Genomic DNA, 19,828 nt, shown 5'->3' with positions numbered 1-19,828 from the left:
TTTAAATGAGTATTTGAAATGTTTGGGATGTTTTTAGAAAATCATTTGCTTATTATGTGAGAATTGATTCACAAAATGACTTGAATTTACGTTGTGAGTCTATTGGATAGACAGTGCCTTGAATTCATAGTCTTTTAGCTGAATAATTTAGAAATACTCATATAAACTTCATTACTTACAAACACCTGAAATACAAGAGAAGGTTTTAGGAAAATGTGATATTATGGGTAAAAACCTAAAAGCTCGGGGACTTAACTAATCATGTTCACCTCCCCTTACTAGAGACTGCTGACTGTGGGATATACTTTATAAACAATGATTTATGTTGCATGTCCAAATTGTGGGTTCAACCCCACTTGCAGAGAAAAGTCATAATGACTTTCACATGTTTTACATAGCTGGTAAGACCAAAGGCATCTGATATTATTTCATCAATGCCTATTATTGTATAACAAACCACCCAAAAAATCAGGTACTTGGAAGACGTTCTCTCTCACTGTTTGGTGGGTCATCCTGGCTCAGGTTGGTGGTTCTTCTTAAGTTTCTCATGCACTGGCCAGCAGATGACATCTGTGCCTAGTGTCATCTGTGGGTCTAATTAGACCAGTTGTCCAGGTTGGCTCCATCATGTGGCTGGCAGTTGCTGCTGGCTGTCTGCTGGAACCTTAGCTCAGCCTCCCCACCAGAGCAACCCCATGTGACCTCCGTGTGGTCTGAGCTGCTCAGCACAGTGGCCAAGTTCCTAGATGGAACACCCCAAGAGTCGGAGATCCAAGAGGGCGGAAAATAGAAGCTACTAAACTACTTAGGACCTATGCCTAAAATTGACACATCATCACTTCCTCTATATTTTATTCCTCAGCACAGTCATAGGACCCACCCAAGTTCAAGAGGATGGATAAGTGGCAAAATCATTTTGGAGAAAAGCCTGTGGGAAGGCAGTTATTATTGCAGCTACCTTTGGGAAATGCAGTCTTCCTCAATGCCTGTTATTTCACTTGTTTTGCAAATCATGTAAACAAGATTTAAGAATAAAATATTAAAGGGACATGTTTCAAAAGATAAATAAAATACTAAAAACTTGAGAAGATTAATATGTAAAATCAATTTAGCTTGGATTTCATAGATGAAAATCAAAACTAAAATTTTTTTAGATGTTATTATCCACTAAAATAAACTGCTGGTAATTGAATGAATTAACTTAAAAAAATTGTAACAACTACCATTATTGTGTCAACTGTGGATCAAGCAGTTCACATCCACTGACTCATCTAATATTTGTAAAGCCTGTGAAATAGGTATTATTACACTCATTTTCAGGTGAGGAAACCGAAGCTTAGCGAAGTAGCGTACTTCACACATGATCTCACACCTCGTGAGCAGTTGCACTCAAGTTCTGTCCCAGAATAGCCTAAGTCCTAAATTACTGCTCTTCTACTATACAGGAAAATGAAGAGAAAACAAATATGCTAAATGGTTGTCAAAATATTTTCTAAAATTAATCTAAAATGAGTCTGGTATGCTTTCACTTATCACCCTTAAGGGTACCTTCCCACCTTTTATTTGTATGTTAATTATGCCTACAGACAAAGAAATACTGCCTCTAGCAGTTCTCTGTTATTCCAAAATATACTCAAGATTTTAATTAAATTTTAGAAGAAATAATCGTGTGGGAGAACACACAAGTGGTAATGTAGCTAAGAGCACAGAATCATCCACCTGAATCTCTCTTTTAAGGGCATAGAGTTTTCTACTATACCAGATATAGCCATATGTGACTCTTAGGTCTTCTCGGTAATACTTGGATTTAGTTCTGGTCAAACAATATATAATTTTGGCTATAATTTTTCTGATATCACGGTATGAACCTATTACATGGAAATGACTAGAGTCTCCAATTTAAATAATTCAACATAACAGGCAAGAGGAGACCAAGCTTAGTTCAAGAGGGGCCTGAAGACTAGGAAATAGAAAAGGTTCTCAATCAGAAAGCACGTACCCAGGCATTAGACAAGATTTAGATTCAGAGAAGCAATGGGAAATAGCAAAATTATATGTGGATGAGGGTATCTCTGTGCATATATGTACATTCAATAGATGGTGGCATTCACCCAGAGAACTCTTTAAAGAGTTTTTTTTTATTATATGTCTGTACCTGGATGGGATGCATCCCTTGACTTCAAGTAATTTACATCTACCTGGAGAGCATAGACAAGAAATACAAGAAATTGAAATTTAATAGTGATGACAGAAAGTTTCCAAATTTTGGTTACAGACTGTAGGTGATGAAAACTCAGGGACATGTTAAAATTGTTGTGCTCAAGTTCTGGAAAAATCTAGTTTCATGTCTGACTCTGTGAGCAAAGACCTATTAATCATATCTCTGAATCTACCCTCTCATCTACAAATTGAGGATGTTGGATGAGATTATTTCAAGACCCATTCCAGCGCCTCATCCTTTTTTTCCTGGCCAAAACCTAAATGACTTATTTTTTTTAAATCATCTGCTTCCAGAACATCCCTTTATCAGCATATCATTTCCAAAAGATGAGGGTGTCTGTTTCTCTTGCCTTACCTTCTCCCCATAATGGACTAGCATCTCACAGAAAGCGACCCCTCAAGAAATTTTAAATCCTAGGTATCATCAGTTGAATGACACCACTATTTTATCATGACTAAGAAAGAAAAATGCTTCTAATTAATTATAAAATGCCATTAATTGAAAGACACATTACAACATTAGAAATATTAAAATGTGTTAAAAAATTAGCAACAACAAATGTTGGCGAGGATGTGGAGAAAAAGGAACTCTCCTGCACTGCTGGTGGGAGTGCAAACTGGCCCAATCGCTATGGAAAGCTGTGTGGAGATTCCTCAACCTACTAAAGATAGAGCTTCCATATGATCCAGCAATTCCACTCCTAGGTATTTACCTAGGAGTAGGCACAGAAACATTAATTCCAAAGAGCACCTGCACCCCTATGTTTATAGCAGCACTATTTACAATAGCTAAGCTTTGAAAACAACCCAAATGCCCAAATATAGATGACTGGATCAAGAAGATGTGGTACATATATACCATGGAATATTACTCAGCATTCAAAAAAGATAAACACATGCAATTTGCAGCAACATGGATGGAGCTGGAAGGGATCATGCTCAGCGAAATAAGCCAGAAAAAAAAAAGAAAAATACTGGATGGTCTCACTCATAGCAGGAATCTAGAAAACCTAAATAAGGGACCAGGAAAAAGAATAACTATAAGAAAGAAAAAATCAAAATCAACAAACAACTATGAACCAGAGACACACTATGGGGGGGGGGAGGGCAGGGAAAGGAGGGATTGGGGTCAAAATAAGGGGGTTGCAATTGTATGGGGAATATAAAAATAAAATTAAAAAAAAAGAAATATTAAAATGTGGAAAAAATTGCACCCTAGAATCAGTGAAATAGTTTTTCATTTACTTCAGTTCATGTGTTCTCCTTTGCACATTTTAAATGTTTTTTAAGATATTTCTAATATTATGGATTTATTCGTCTCCTTTGTGTGTAATTTAAATATGTACTCAGAAACCATTTCATCTTTTTTTTTTTTTTATTAAATTTTATTTTTATATTCCCCATACAATTGCAAACGCCCCATTCTGACCCCAATCCTTCCCCTCCCGCCCCCCACCCCCCAAAAAGTGTCTCTGGTTCATAGTTTTTTTGTTGATTTTGATTTTCACTTTCTTATATTCATTTTCCTGGTCCCTTATTTAAGTTTTCTAGATTCCTGCTATGAGTGAGACCATCCGGTATTTTTCTTTTCTTTTTGGCTTATTTCGCTGAGCATGATCCCTTCCAGTGCCATCCATGTTGCTGCAAATTGCATGTGTTTATCTTTTTTGAATGCTGAGTAATATTCCATGGTATATATGTACCACATCTTCTTGATCCAGTCATCTATTTTTGGGCATTTGGGTTGTTTCCAAAGCTTAGCTATTGTAAACAGTGCTGCTATAAACATAGGAGTGCAGGTGCTCTTTGGAATTGATGTTTCTGTGTCCTTTGGGTAAATACCTAGGAGTGGAATTGCTGGATCATATGGAAGCTCTATGTTTAGTAGGTCCAGAAATCTCCACACAGCTCTCCATAGTGGTTGGACCAGTTTGCACTCCCACCAACAGTGCACAAGAGTTCCTTTTTCTCCACATCCTCGCCAACATTTGTTGTTGCTAGTTTTTTTAATATGTGCCATTCTCACTGGTGTGAGATGGTATCTCATGGTAGTTTTGATTTGCATTTCCCTGATTACAAGTGATGTTGAACATTTTTCATATGTCTTGGCCATTTGCATTTCCTCTTCAGAGAAGTTTCTTTTAGCTCTTCTGCCCATTTTTTGACTGGATTATTTTCTTTGTTGTTGCTGAGTCTCATCAGCTCTTTGCAGATTTTTGTGATCAGTCCTTTATCATTAGTGTTGGGTGCAAAAATGTTCTCCCAGTTGGTGGGGTTTCTCTTTGTTTTTGTTATTGTCTCTTTTGCTGTGCAGAAGCTCTTTAATTTGATGTAGTCCCAGCTGTTTATCTTTCTCTTCACTATCACTGCTTTGGGTGATGTGTCTGTAAAGATGTCTTTGATGTGCAAATCCCGTAGTGTTTCGCCTATATTTCCTTCTATGTATTTTATGGTTTCAGGTCTTATGTCTAGTTCTTTAATCCATTTTGAGTTGATTTTTGTGTATGGTGTGAGGTAGTGGTCAAGCTTCATTCTTTTGCATGTAGCGACCCAGTTTTCCCAGCACCATTTATTGAACAAACTTTCTTTGCTCCAATGCATAGTCTTTGCTCCTTTGTCAAAGATTAGTTGACCATAAATCTGTGGGTTTATTTCTGGATTTTCTATTCGATTCCATTGGTCTGTATGTCTGTTCTTGTTCCAATACCATGCAGTTTTGATGATTATGGCTTTGTAGTATAGTTTGAAGTCTGGGAGTGTGATGCCTCCATTCCTTCTTTTTTTTCAGTAGAGCTTTGGCTATTCGGGGTTTTTGGTGATTCCATATGAATTTCATCAATAATTGTTCTATTTCTTTGAAGAATGCCATTGAGATTTTGATTGGAATAGCATTGAATCTGTATATTGCTTTTGGTAGGATGGCCATTTTAATAATGTTTATTCTTCCAATCCATGAGCAGGGGATGTCTTTCCATTTCTTTGTGTCTTCTTCTATTTCTTTAACAGTGTTTTATAGTTTTCTTTGTATAGGTCCTTTACCTCTTTTGTTAGATTTATTCCAAATATTTGATTTTTTTTGTTTCGATAATAAAAGGGGTGGTTTTTTTGATTTCTTCTTCTTCAGATTTATTGTTTGTGTATAGGAAGGCTACTGACTTTTGCGTGTTGATTTTGTATCCTGCCACTTTACTGAATTGATTGATGAGTTGAATTAGTTTTTCTGTGGAGATTTTGGGGTTCTCTATGTATATTATCATATCATCTGCAAATAGTGATAGTTTGACTTCTTCTTTTCCTATTTGGATTCCTTGGATGTCTTTCTCTTGTCTTATTGCTCTGGCTAGGACTTCCAGTATTATATTGAAAAGCAGTGGTGAGAGTGGACATCCTTGTCTTGTTCCAGATCTTAATGGAATTGCTTTCAGCTTTTCACCATTGAGAATGATACTGGCTGTTGGCTTGTCATAGATGGCCTTTATGATGTTGAGGTATGTTCCTTGTATCCCAAGAATTTCAAGGGCTTTTATCATGAATGGGTGTTGCACTTTGTCGAAAGCTTTCTCAGCATCTATTGATATTATCATATGGTTTTTATATTTCTTTTTGTTGATGTGTTGGATAACGTTGATTGATTTTCGGATGTTAAACCATCCTTGTGCCCCTGGAATGAATCCAACTTGGTTGTGGTGAATTATCTTATGGATACATTGTTGGATTCTGATAGCTAAAATTTATTGAGGATTTTTGCATCAGTGTCATTAGGGAGATTGGCCTATAGTTTTCTTTTTTGTGTTGTCCTTATTCGGTTTTGGTATTAGTGTAATATTGGCTTCATAGAACGTGTTTGGTATTGTCCCTTCCTTCTCAATTTTTTGGAAGAGTTTGTGAGGATAGGCACTAATTCGTCTCTGAATGTTTGGTAGAATCATCATTGTAAATCCATCAGGTCCTGGGCTTTTGTTTTTGGGGAGGTTTTAATTACCATTTCAATTTCGCTGCTTGTAATTGGTCTGTTTAGGTGTTCTATTTCTTCTTTATCTAGCTTTGGGTGATTGTAGAGTTGTAGGAATTTGTCCATCTCCTCTAGATTGTTGAACTTGTTTCCATATAACTGTTCATAGTAGTTACTGATTATTCTTCTTGATTTCTGCTGTGCCGTTGTGATTTCTCCTCTTCATTTATGATTCTGTGTATTGTGCTCTCTCCTTTTTCCTTTGTGAGCCTGGCTAGGGTTTTGTCTATTTTATTTATTTTTTCAAAGAACCAGCTCTTGTTTCATTGATCTTTTGGATTGTTTTTTTAGTTTCAATTCATTTATTCTCTGCTTTGTTTTTATTATTTCTTTTCTTCTACTGGTTCTGGGGTTTTTTGTTGTTCTTTTTCTAGATCTTTGAGCTTCGAGATTAGGTTGTTTCTTTGAGTTCTTTCTTGTTTTTTGATGTGAGCTTCTATTGCTATATATTTTCCTCTTATTACTGCTTTTGCTGCATCCCATACATTTAGGATATTGTGTCCTCCTTGTCATTCAATTCAAAGAATTTTTTAATTTCTTCTTTGATCTCCTCGTTAGTCCAGTGGTCTTCCAGTAGTGTGGCTTTTAATCTCCATGAGGTAGGATAGTTCCTTGCCTTCTTTTTATGATTTATTTCTAGTTTGATGCCTTCGTGGTCAGAAAAGATGGTTGGTATGATTTCAATCTTGGTGTATCTGTTGATGTTTGTCTTGTGCCCCAGTATGTGATCGATCCTGGAGAATGATCCGTGTGCGCTTGAGAAAAATGTGTACTCCGTTTTTTTTGGGTTAGTGTTCTATAGATGTCTGTTAAGCCCAAATGCTCTAGGTCCTTATTTAGAGCTTTAGTTTCTTTACTTATTTTTTGTCTTGTTGATCTATCCATTGTTGATAGTGGTGTGTTGAAGTCTCCCACTACATATGTGTTTTCTCTGATGTCTGTTTTCAGAGAGGACAACAGTTGTCTGATATATTTTGGTGCTCTTTCGTTTGGTGAGTATATGTTAATGAGTGTTATTTCTTCTTGAAGTATTGTCCCCTTAATCATAATGTAGTGACCATTGGGGTCTCTTTTTATTTTTTTGAGTTTGAAGTCTGTTTTATCTGATATAAGTATAGCTGTTCCTGCTTTCTTTTTTGGCCCATTTGCTTGTAGGATTGTTTTCCATCCTTTGACTTTGAGCCTATTTTTATCTTTTGTAGCTAAATGTGTTTCCTGGAGACAGCAAAAGGTTGGGTTTTGTTTCTTAATCCAGGCTGCAACTCTGTGTCTTTTTATTGAAGAGTTTAGTCCATTTACATTTAGAGTTAATATTGATATGTTAGCATCTGTATTTGCCATTATGTTTGTCTTTCCTTTGATTTTATTTATTTATTCTTTTAATACTTTTTTTTTTCTGGTCTTTTCGTTGTTATTCGTCCCTCTGAGGTCTGGCTTTAGGATTCCTTGTAGTATTTTTTGAGTGGGGGTTTAGTCGCAATGAAATTCCGGAGTTTCTCTTTGTCTGGGAAGTCCATATTCTTTCTTCATGGAAGGAAAGAGAGCTTTGCGGGATAGAGTATTCTTGGTTGGCATCTGTTTTCTTGGAGTCTGTTGACTATGTCCCTCCACTCTCTCCTTGCCCGTAGTGTTTCTTCAGAGAAGTCTGATGTCAGCCTGATTGGTTTTCCTTTGAATGTTATCTGTTTCTCCCTCTTGTCAGCTTCATTATTTTTTCCTTGTCCTGGATTCTTGGGAGCTTTACTATTATGTGTCTTGCTGTGTTTTTCCTTTCGTCGTGGAAGTTTGGTGTTCTTCTTGCTTCTTGTATATCAATTTTCAGCTCCTTCTTCTCATTTGGGAAGTTCTCTTCAATTATATCCATGAATATTTTCTCTGTTCCTACATCTCTCTCCTCTCCTTCTGGAATTCCTATAACTCTTATATTTCCTTTCCTCATGGAGTCAGATAGTTCCCGAAGTCTTTCTTCATTCTTTTTCCTTCGTACTTCTCTTTCCTTTTCTGTTTTGGTTCTTTTTATTTCTGTGTCTTCAAGATTACTTATTCGTTCTTCCATTTCATCTATTCTGCTTTCATTGCTTTTCCCAGAGTTCTTTAGTTCCTCCATTAATTCTTTGATCTCCTGCATTTCTCTTACTTCCCTCTTTAGGGACTCAATTTCCTTCTTCTGATCTATCACTTTTTTAATCATGGCAATTTTAAATTCCTTTCTGGAAGGCTCAGAAGTTCTTCCAAGTTGCTGTCGTTGCAATCTGGGGAGTGGTTTTCTTTTTGTGGTGTGCTTCTTTCCTGAGGAGTTTTTAGGTTGCGTGTGGTTCTTCTACTCCCTACTGTCTGTTTTCTAATTTGTCGTATGCGTTGGGACACTGTGTTGCTCGGACTGACTGACATCTTGGGTGAACTTCTCCGCTCCCCTCTGGCTCTTCCAGGAGCCATCTCTGTCTTCTGGGGGAGCTTTCTGCTGGTTTTAGGCAGTTTTTACTGAAGAAATGTCCCTGTTCTCAAATGGCGAAGCGGGATGCAGTCCCTGCGCCTCCGGTTTCAGGCACACTCTTCTGTGCACCCGGTCTGCCCCGGACGTGGGTGCCTGCTCCCTCTGTGGGCTCAGACTGCTGGTCGGAAGGGGCCTGGCGTGGAATAACTTCCCGGCTGGCCACTGGGTCCTCCAGAAACCTTCTGCCCTTTTCAAGCTGACTTAAGAAATGTCCTGTTTTATAGGGTGTTAGTGACTTTTTTTTTCCTGGTCGCTAGGTGGCGCCAGAGATCTCTCCTATTGTCCTTGGGGGGCTGTTTTTCGCCTCCCCCCACCCCGTGGGACAGAGAACAGAGCGGGAATGGTAGGGTACACCTCAACAGCTTTGGGGTGCTGTGTCTGCCTTGTGCCCCACCGTCGTGGAGAAACCACGCCCCGAATTTTCGTGCCCCGGGTCTCAGTTCAAAGCCCTCAGGTCCAGGACGCGGGCTGTAGCCCAGTTCAGTGGCGCGGGAATGGCGCCTTTTGCACCCGGCTCCAGTGCCTGGGCGCCTGGTTCCTGCTTACTCAGGGAGGGACCTTCACCTCAGTGAGGACCTCCGTGCGTCTCCCCGCAAGCCTAGGTCGTCTCCCCGCAAGCCTAGGTCGCAGGCGCGGGGACCTGGGCAGCCGTGATCCCGGTCTGCACTTGCTTTTCAAGCGCGCCAGGCGCGCCGCGTTTCCCCCGCAGGCTTACCGGCAGCCCGGGCTGTGTGCGCGTCTCCCGGGGTCTTTGTTCTTCTCTAATGGCGCCCGGAGCCGTTCGCTCACCGCCGTGGCGGATCCTGCAGGGTTCGCCTCAGCTCCCGTTACGGGTGTGGTGGCTGCAATAGTTCCTTTCCGTCACAGTCCCGCTTGCTGCGTTGTTTGTTCTTGTTGGTTGTTTTGGTTTGTTGTTTCTCCTCTCTGCGGGTCGGAGAGTGCCGCCTCTGTGGGCGGGGAAGGGGAGCAGGGTTCTGCGCTTCCCTCCCTTCTAGTCCTCTTTTATGGCCACTTTCTTCTTCGGGCAGTTCGCTGGCGTCACCCGTTTATCTTCCGTGTCCCAGTTCTCACTGGACCTGCCGCTTTTCCTCCCTATTCACTTTTTTTAATGAGAGATCTTACTGGCAGCGTCTCCTCGCCGCCATGTTGCTCCGCCCCCTCATCTTTTTTTTTTTTTTTTTTTTTTTTTTCCTTAAGTGTCTTCCTGCCTTGTGTTGTGAGAATGTGGATTTGTTTTGGCCTTGTCTGCTCGCTATGGGTGTGTCGTGATCTCCACTAATTTTTAGGCAGATTCCTTACCTGGGAGTTCCTGCCAAATGGGAGTCATGGGAAACCAGATCTCGCACCATTGTGTGCTCATTTTCAGCGCTTCTTCCTTTTTTCACCGACAGCCTTGGTGGATACGCCGACAGTTCTCATCACTTTCTTGGACCGGTGGACAGAGGACTTCTGTGCCTCCTTCTCTAGCCTGGACCCTGCTCCTGGGCCCCAGCTTAGTGAGCATGCGCTTCCAGTTCCCCTCCTAGCCTGAGCCCAAGGGGTCATGTCAGAATCTTGTCTGCCTGAGCCAGGTTTGACAAATTGCTCACAGAAGCTGTGCCATTCACCCAAGCTCTTTCATTTTTATATCACAGCACTCTAGGCCATAAGCCATTATGCTCACAAAATTCAAGTAGACATTTTAGTCTCTTTTTCAAAAGTATCAAATTTATTTTCCTTTTATTTTATCTTCTTATTTTCTTTAGGTCTCATGGCAGATCAAAATACCGTGTGACTCATATTCCTAAAATATTTGAGACTTTCCATTTTAGGGTTACTGTGCTAGGATCCAAATAATCATTCACTTGAGAAAATTGTATTAAGCACCAAGCATGTCAAAGACCATGCTGGATACAGAGGAAATAAGCAAGTGCATGATGTGATCCTTGATCTTGAGTAGTTAAGAGGTTAATGTAATTTGTAAAAAAAAAAAAAAAATTGCACCTGTGTTTCTGTTTTCTTTTAGCTTTCTTCTCGAAAAGTGTGTGTGTTATATCCAACCAAGATTATAAAGGTCTGACTATTTGGTATAAGTTGGTTTCATGGATTTTCTTTTTGTCTTTCATCAGCTGACCAAGAGGAAGAAGCTCACCCGGAATACAAATTTGGAAATGAACTTTCCGCTGATGACTTGGGTCACAAGGAAGCCGTGGCAAATAGTGTCAAGAAGGTCAGAGTCTCAGTGTCCCTTTCCTTTCATGACCCTCAAGAGGTAGCAGCTGTTATGAAATTTTAGAAATGAGATGCTGCAAGAGAATAAAATAGCCTGTATTTTCCCTTCTAAGTTGGGTGACCAGTATCCATATCTGAGACATGCACAATATCATGTCAGAAAGAACTTTTAAATGAGTCATTCATCATGCCCACACATGGCACTTTCCCAGTGTCCTTGAAATTCTATCATTTAGTGCATTGCTATAATTGAGTGGAGGGACACCAGCAGCATCAGTAGCAAAGCTTAGCCTGTTGAAAACTATTAGAAATTCAATCCTTCTAGTTAGATATTCTTCCTCCTTATATAAAGTAAGCATAGGGCCTCTATGTAAGCAGGCAGTTGAACGCAGCTGTGAAGCTGTCCTCAGCCTCTGCAGTACCGGTTCCATCCCGGCTGGCCGGCGAGGGTCCCACATGGCGTGGCAGACCTCTCCTGTCTCGCCCGCTGCTCCCCTCAGCGGTGTATTTCGTCAGTCTGCCTGTTCTGTTCCCCACTCTGTCTCTGGTGAATCCTCTCACCCTCTTGCACATCTGGTCTGTACCCCAGTTCTTGTATAAATAAATAAATCTTTAAAAAAATAAAATAAAATAAAGTAAGCATAAAAATTTTTCTATCCATCCAACCATTTGGTCAATAAAAATAGTGATTGTGTATACATACTATATGGCAGGCACAATCTAGGTCATAATAACCCAGAAGGATCAAAACACCCATGCTTCCTGCTCTCATGAAGCCTGTATTCCAATGGGAGTAGTGGGTGAATAGGAGACTGACAATAAACAAACAATTACATAATTACAGTTTGTGATTAGTGCTTTTATGAAAGTAAAAAGGAAAAACTGAAAGAGAGAATGGTGTGGTGGAGGGAAAAAGTAAACGAGAACCCCAAGGGTCAAGAGGAGCCGACCATTCACAGAAATGGAGGAATAACTCCCTGCAGAGGGAACCACGGCAATAACTTTGAAGAGAGTGTGAAGAGGACACTGAATGAGGGTTGGTGAAACAAGGTGAGATTGGACAGGAAGGTGGTAACTACACGATGCAGAGTTTTCAAGGTCACTGCATGAAATCCAAATGTTAATTTAAGTAAACTGAAACATTCTAGGAAGGGAGCAGTGTAGTCTGGGTTTTTAAAAATCACTATGGTTACCACACGGAGACTAGTTTAGAAGGAAGCAAGAGTAGATACAGGGAAAAGAGCTAAGATAGACTGCTGCACCATGCCACACCGCGGAGTACATTGGACAATAGAGACAGGATGGAGTGGATTTAAGATACACTGACGATGAGCAGCTCTCTGCCCACCTGTGTCTATGTAGGCCCCTCTGTTTTTCTGTTTCCTTTTCCTAATAATCCTGTCCTTTTATAATGTAAAAAAAAAAAGATATTGAGGAGCAAAAGTGATTCAACTTACTGATGGATGAAATGTGGGGAAGTAAGGAAAAGAAATGATTCCATAGGGCCCGTATTTTAAGAATGGGCTAGGCAGTGGGGAAGACTAGATGAAAAAAAATTCAACAATTTCCATGGAATAGCCTGTTTGAACCTGTGAGATACTCAGGTCAGATTGGGACCACCTGGTATTTGTATATAGTATTGACTTCTGAAATTTTAGGTTCATTTCCTAACTTTGTAACCCTAGGTAAGTTACTTAACTTCTCTGTGCCTTAGTTTCCTCATCTATAAAGTGAGGATAATAACACCTATTTCATTGGTCCACTAAGAAGACTGAATGAATGGGTTTAGGATATGTAAAGAGCTGATACTTGGTTGTAACTACTTTGAGACTGTTGGATGTCTGTTGGGATTCAGGTGCTTATATGGCTGCCTTACCACGTGCAGCCTTTATCAACACCCAGACCTCAGATGTGTGTATTCAATTGCTGACGTATGACCTCTGCCCTTATGTGGCAGGTAAGAACATATGAAAAATGAATTTTAAAAAATTCCAAGTTACATTGTTTGGATCATCTCATTCTCTTATATTGTAAAATCACCAGCCAAGACAGACTGACCATTTTTTAAATGAATTACTTGATTTATGTGCTAAGCAGTTTCATCTGTGCAAAACACTTAGCTTTTCAAAGTTCTGAACAAAAGGTTGATCACCCTTGAAGGCATTATTTTTGTTGTTGATTTTGTTGATTGTGTTCTGATTTACCAAGACATGAACTAATTTATCTTTTCTCCTGTAGGTGAAATAATGCAATTTCAATATGTCTTATGTAGGGATTATTTAATAAGCTTTTCTTAAAAAAAAATACATATATATATATATTTCATGCACGCACGCATACACACACACACACACACACACACACACACAGTATGCGGCTTAAATTCTAGAGAAGTGTTAAAGTATAGTCCCGGGCCAGGCACATCATTAGCATCTGGGCACTAGTTAGAAATGCAAATTCTTGATTCTCATTGCAATCTTACTTCATTAGAAACTCTAAAGGTGTTTAGCAAGTCCTCCCCTTTGTGATTCTGATGTATGCTAAAGTTGAAGAGAGGCTCTTTTTTTGCACCTTCGTTTGTGAAAATATGAATATTACTGTCTATGACATATTTCATAGCCTTGCTGGGAATCTCAGTCATAGTTTCTTAAATACTTTACAGTACTTGAAAATCTAAAATATTCCCCAAAGTTATAAGTAAGTTTACATTTCATTAGCTCCTTTTGCACTATTTGGAGCTATGGTAGGCATTAACCTTTACAGTTATCCTTTAACATAACTGAGGAAGAAAAATGCTTTTACCTTTCCATTTATGAATGCAGCTCATCCTTAATAAGGAAGTCAATGGCACTTATCTGTGAAACCAACTAAAGTCACTGACATGCATTTTCCCTTCATTTCGCTTGCAGGGGCTTGTTACTGTAGAAGATGAGCAGGCATGGATGGCATCTTATAAATATGTAGGTGCTACCACTAATATCCATCCATATTTGTCCACAATGATCAACTATGCACAGCCTGTGAAGTTTCAAGGTTTCCATGTGGCTGAAGGTAACATCAGGTGTTATATGCTATTATCTTTTGTTCGCTTTTCTTTTATTATGCTGATGAGCTGTAGTCTGACTTTTTTTTTTTTTTTTCCCCTGGGTACTGGAACCTTATTTCCACCTTATTTCATTTTTGTTTCACAGACCACGTGCTTGGCTTTGTGTTGTCATTCCCAACGCCATCCACAGGGTGGCTCTGAGAGACTGCAGATTTATTAGAGACCTTGCTTTATTATCCAGGAGTGTAGTTTCTTGAGTTAGATGCACTTCGTGAAGACCTCTTTTAATCAAAAGCTGGTCTCCAAATAAACAGAGAAAGTGTTTTAGAATTTTTCATAATCATTCATGAGCTTCCTTGAAAAGCCATCACCAGCATCATCATCACCAGCATCATCACCATCACCACCACCATCATCACCAACATCATCACCATCATCATCGTCATCATCATCCTCATCTCTGTATATTTCAGATCTGACTGCATGTGGCAGTTGGTGTACACATCATTTGTTTAATGACTCCAAATATAATTCATTCCATTTCTTTCAAGTCATCTGTCTCCATCTGTAGGTCATTAATGGAAGTAAAGGCTACTGATATAATAATGTAACATCTGCTGCCAAAGCCTTATGATTCAGAATGTAATTATATTTATTGCTTATCTTTCTTTGAAGGTTTGATGGCAGGGTTTCTGAGTGCAATTTTGTTTTTCTTTACAGACCGAAACATTCATTATAACATGTCTTCTTTTAATGAATCGGTGGGTCTAGGCTACTTAAAGACACATGCGATTGAATTTGTGAAGTATCCTTATGTGTTTAATGGAAAGGAGTGGTTGCTGCACTTTTGGCTAGACAGAAGACTCTGAGATAGATAAGTAGTTAATATATGATTGTGATTATAGAGTTAATAATATGTGTGAAAAGCCACAACAGCTGTGAAAATCTGCGCAAATGGGAATTATATTTAAAACGCATACAATGAGCTGTGATTTTTCTCTTCAGCATCATTTATAAATGTGATATTTGCTCTTTGTTGTCTATATGTTTGTCACTGTTGAACTAGACCTCTGTTGTTTATTATTGCCAGGATGCTCTTTTTCCCATTTTCCTTAATATGTTACACAGTTACAACAAACGACAAATGAGTCGCATTTACCCCAAGGGAGGCAGAGTTGATTCCAGTAATTACATGCCTCAGATTTTCTGGAACGCTGGCTGCCAGATGGTTTCACTGAACTATCAAACCCCAGGTAGGAGGTGATGGCCAGTGATCTCAAATTCCATGAGGAAGCTTTGGCAGGTTGATACCAGAAGTTGCCATCAGTTGACAGTGGGCATTTTTTAAAGGAGTCAGACATATGGCAAAACAATATGTTGTTGGATTTATATAATGGTGAGCAATTTAAAACCCAAAATAGAGCCATAAGACAATGGTAAAACATAATATTTTTGTTTAAATTCCGTTTTCTTTCATATATGCCATGACTGCTCTGCTAAACATTTGCCCCTTTTCTAAAATATTTAAGATTTTTCTTTTTTTAAGATTTGTTTTTATTTATTTATGCATACAAGAACTGGGGTGTAGGCCAGAGGTGTACGGGGTGAGAGGATTCACCAGAGACAGAGTGGGGAGTAGAACAGGTAGATTTAGTGAAATACACTGCTAATGGGAGCAGTGGGCTAGACAGGTCTGCTGCACAATGTGGGTTAGTTCCCTAGCATGGAATGGAACTCTTGCCAGGGATCGAACTCTTGCCACAGTGGCTGGCGATAACTTGATAGTGCTGAGACTTTAACCTGCGCCACCAGGGAGGCCCCAAATTTTTCTTACTCTTGCATCAAACTTATCTCATTTCCAGAGACAGAACTAAGTAAGAAGAATTTGAATATCTTTGCATAGTGTAACTAGTATTCGTTTCTCCTTTGAAAAGTATCCTTCCCAAAGATACTCAGCAGGTATCAACAATACAATGGGTACTGCGTTATGGAATGGAGTTTGCTAATGTGGTGTTTAAGGACTTGTATAATATTAAAAGATACTAATCTATAACTTGATCCACCAAAATGTACTGAAAGACAGATTTCTAACATATAATGATCTTCCCCATTGGGAGGAGACTAGGACATTTTTATAAAGGCCACAAAATCTATTCACTTTCAATGGTTAATTCCCCAATGTGCTCCTTAAGATGGGTAAAACCAAATAAAACTAAAATCCTTCTCTCATTCAGGTCTTTGCTGTATAAGGTTGAGGGCAGTTTCCTTTTCTAGTGCATCTACCATTATTGAGAATTTTGTCCATCTTTCTGTTACCAGGACTGATTGAGAAAGTCCCTTTGATTTTTATCCTCTTGGCGTGAAGATGAGCTGACTGTATCCCTGCCAGCCTCTCCATCTAGTTGGAGCATCTTCAGTGATCCAAAGCTGCAGTCAAATCTCTATACAGTATCCCCATAAGTCCCTACCATACTAAGCTATCACCTAATGCCAGCAAAATCCCAGATCATTTCTAGCAGAGATAAAATAAAACAGCACTATGATTCTGCTTACTTAAAAGGAAATCAAGTTATATTCTCAGTTGTCAGAAAGTCTCTTATATAGTTTAAATGATCCTAAAGCAGTTAATTCACTAATCAATATGTTTTATTCTGTAATATTAGGTTTAACCAGAAAATTTGAGGAAGATTCTATAATCCATCAGTTTACTCTTTCTTATTTTTGTTTTTAGCTAATGAGAAGGAAGTTTTGTCTGCCTTCAAGAGGCTATTCATAAGCCATTCTCTGCCAGTGTAAATCCCACTAGGATTCCTCCTAACTCTAAAAGTAGAGGCAAACCACCACATTTTTGAGGCCACTTACCTATATAGTTTATTTTTTTTTTCATTGAGTGTCATATTTTCTTGACCCTACTGGGTATCTCCCAACATATTCTTCCTCCAGAGTCCCAAAGTGCATTCTTTCCAAAAATCAGGGTTGATACCTGTCCTTGCAACACAAACTGAAGAATTGTATAACTCACATATTGAATTCAATGTTCAAAAAAATTCTGGCATGCTCTTTATGAAAATATATGTAGAAATTAAATACAAGGTCACTTTAACATGCAAGACAGCGTCTTAAACAGACCCAGAGGCACCTGGTAGTTTTCAGAAAGGCCTTTTAGCTCAGGATCAGTATCTGATTTCCATTGTATAAAATTACTTCATCAGGATGAGCTTCATCCAAGGAACAAGATACTAAATTATTTTTGTCTCTTGACAGATTTAGCGATGCAATTGAATCAGGGGAAATTTGAGTATAATGGATCGTGCGGGTGAGTAATGTGATTTAAACTGTTGTCAGTGTGTTCCAGAACTCCATACTACAGCTATAATGAAATGGTGTCATTTTTAATTAGGGCCTGCTGAATTTAAGCTGGATTTGAGGGATGGGATGGAAACAAATGAAATCCCTAGATAGATTATATTTGCAAATATACATTCTCCATCTACCTCAACCATACAAAGCAGATTTTTTTTAAATAATTTTAACCTCAAGTCGAGCAATTTATCCTGCACTCTAGAGTTTATTTCTCACTTTAAATTCAATAGTGGAAGTTTCAGTAGCTACCAAAAAATAATGCATTCTCCTCATTTGGACATTAACCAGAAATATAGGCATTAAATATGCATATTTTACCTAGGACAACTATAGGAATGAAGTGAATTAATATATAATGAAGATATAGGTGTCAGGTTGAATTTACTACTGCTAGGAAGAAAGCTTTGTCCTCTCAGTTATTTTTGCTTGTTTTATGAATAGCAGTTATCAAAAAATAATGCTATGAAAGTTGTCCTACTTTACTTTTAACACTCTTTAAAATCTGAACCAAGTAGTAAAATAGGAAATGTTAATTCCACCCAATTCCAAAAGGTTAAATGAAGTTAAAATTCTATAGAGATGGAAAAACTGTGTGGCTGTTTTTTTCTTCATGTATCTATCCCCACGTAGTATCAAAGGTAAATGACCCCAAATTACTGCCCCAAAGCAGTGGGTACTGCCTCATCCTCTTCCTGCCTTCCAGCTGATTCTTGGCCAGTGTGGCTACCAAGAATGTGGCTCCAATCACCTTCTACACACATACCTGGAATAAACATTACATTTCCCTCTGCTGTGCATTTTAAATGACATAGAAATTATGTAATTGGGGGTAGAGGTGTGAGGGGAAGTCAAGAATATCAAGTATGTAGTTCAGAAGTTATTTTAAAGCTGTTTGTTATTTCATGCCAAGTGTTCATAACCAGGCAATTGTGCATGTGAATTGATGGGTGGACCCTCTGTGGTGGCTGAGGCAGTGAGGCCCCAGGGGTACAACTGTGGTTCTGGATAAAAGCCCTGGGCTCCAGTCTGCAGCCCCAGGTTTGGATCCCAGCCCCTCTGTGTGCCAGCTGTGTTGCCCTGGGCAGGTGTGTTAGACTCTGAACCTCAATTTTCTGCTTGATAAAACGAGGACAACACCAGCCACATGGGGTTTGTCATAACAACTGGCTCCGAATGAACGTGAGTGTATATGCAAGTATTTCTTGAACTGCAAATTGCTGTGCAAAAGTGAGGTTTGAGAAAAAGCTTAAGTCCTTACGATTGACCACACACAGAAACCCAAGGAAGAATAAATGAGCCCTCTGTTGAAATCGAGCTTTTACGGCACCCAGGGAGGCCACGTGCTTCATAGCAAACATAGCAGACCTGGCTGTGCTCCCTCTTTAGAATCCAGTGATGCTAAAAGACCTCCCCATCCTGACCTCAGCCCTCTTACAGCTAGTACTGACACAGGGAGGGAACAGTTTGCAGATAAAAGTGGTCCCCACAGGAGTTGGATGTCTTCACTACATTTCCTTTCAAGAATTTCCATTTGGTCATATTACATGTTCACTGTCTCATTTTCTGCATCATTGTTTGTGGTAAAAATGTCATCATAAGTAAGGGCACTACTGTATTGGAGGCAATGTGACTCTAAATCTAAGTCTCACCAGAGAGATTACATAATTGTGATGGTTCAGTGGAGCAGGAGATACAGAGACCTGCATCCCCCAACCTCCCCACACCCAACCTAGAAGGAGGAGAGGTCTTTCTCATGACTATATGCCCCTTGGTGATGGAGGAGTTGTAGCTGAGGAAGGCTGCATTTCTGTAAAGTGTTCTGTGCCTTCTAGGCCTACAGTGGCAAACAATAGCTATTTTTTTTTTTTTTTTTTTTTTTTGTTAATAGAACATCAGTGTACAAAACACAGAATCTCAGTAAGTTTCTAATAAACCCACCCAGAGTCCCTGTCTACTCTGTGGGCCCGGTTTTTGGTTGGCCATGACATTAGGCCCAGTAAGTGTAATTTCTACAGGGAGATGAGAAGTATTTTATAATAAATCTGTTTTTAAGATTTGTTATGAAAGATGGGAAAATCTTAAAGATAGGAAAATAGAAGGCATGTCTGTAATTCCTAATGAAACAAAATAGAGCAAGTTACTTTCTCCAATATTTTCAGGCTTTTGTACAAGATTGTATAGTTGGTATTAAAACAGCATATTTTGTGATTCAAAGAGGCATACATTTTACATAACATTCTCAAATTAGAATTGTCTTAAAATCCATAGCATCTTACAGTTCTAATCAGCAACGATTTTTTATTTCTTGCTTGTAATTAAAATAATGGAGTGTTGAACAATCGCTGGCATTTTTGGGGTGGTAAAATAGGACGCCCTTCCTTATGACTCCACCCTCTGATTCTTATAGCTCTTGTCTACCCATCTGGCTTAAGATCCTACTTCTCTCCCTCCCTTACCTTCTACAAAGTCTGCAGAGAATCTT

At 39.1% G+C, this 19,828-nt stretch overlaps 1 protein-coding gene across 5 annotated transcripts in view; it reads left to right on the top strand.

Moving 5' to 3' along the window:
* Nucleotides 1-19,828, top strand: part of PLCB4 (phospholipase C beta 4) — a 379,157-nt gene that overhangs the window by 315,365 nt on the left and 43,964 nt on the right. For all 5 annotated transcript variants that reach the window (XM_054696412.1, XM_054696407.1, XM_054696400.1 and 2 more), the window contains 5 exons: nucleotides 10,835-10,935; nucleotides 13,847-13,988; nucleotides 14,704-14,788; nucleotides 15,112-15,236; nucleotides 17,248-17,299. In XM_054696412.1, the coding sequence (XP_054552387.1) occupies nucleotides 10,835-10,935; nucleotides 13,847-13,988; nucleotides 14,704-14,788; nucleotides 15,112-15,236; nucleotides 17,248-17,299 (505 nt within the window). The remainder of the gene's footprint in view (nucleotides 1-10,834; nucleotides 10,936-13,846; nucleotides 13,989-14,703; nucleotides 14,789-15,111; nucleotides 15,237-17,247; nucleotides 17,300-19,828) is intronic.

Source organism: Talpa occidentalis, unplaced genomic scaffold (genome assembly GCF_014898055.3).
Source record: "Talpa occidentalis isolate TD23 unplaced genomic scaffold, MPIMG_talOcc4v2.1 talOcc4.10, whole genome shotgun sequence".
Taxonomy (NCBI): domain Eukaryota; kingdom Metazoa; phylum Chordata; class Mammalia; order Eulipotyphla; family Talpidae; genus Talpa; species Talpa occidentalis.
This window is presented reverse-complemented; position numbering and strand designations above follow the sequence as displayed.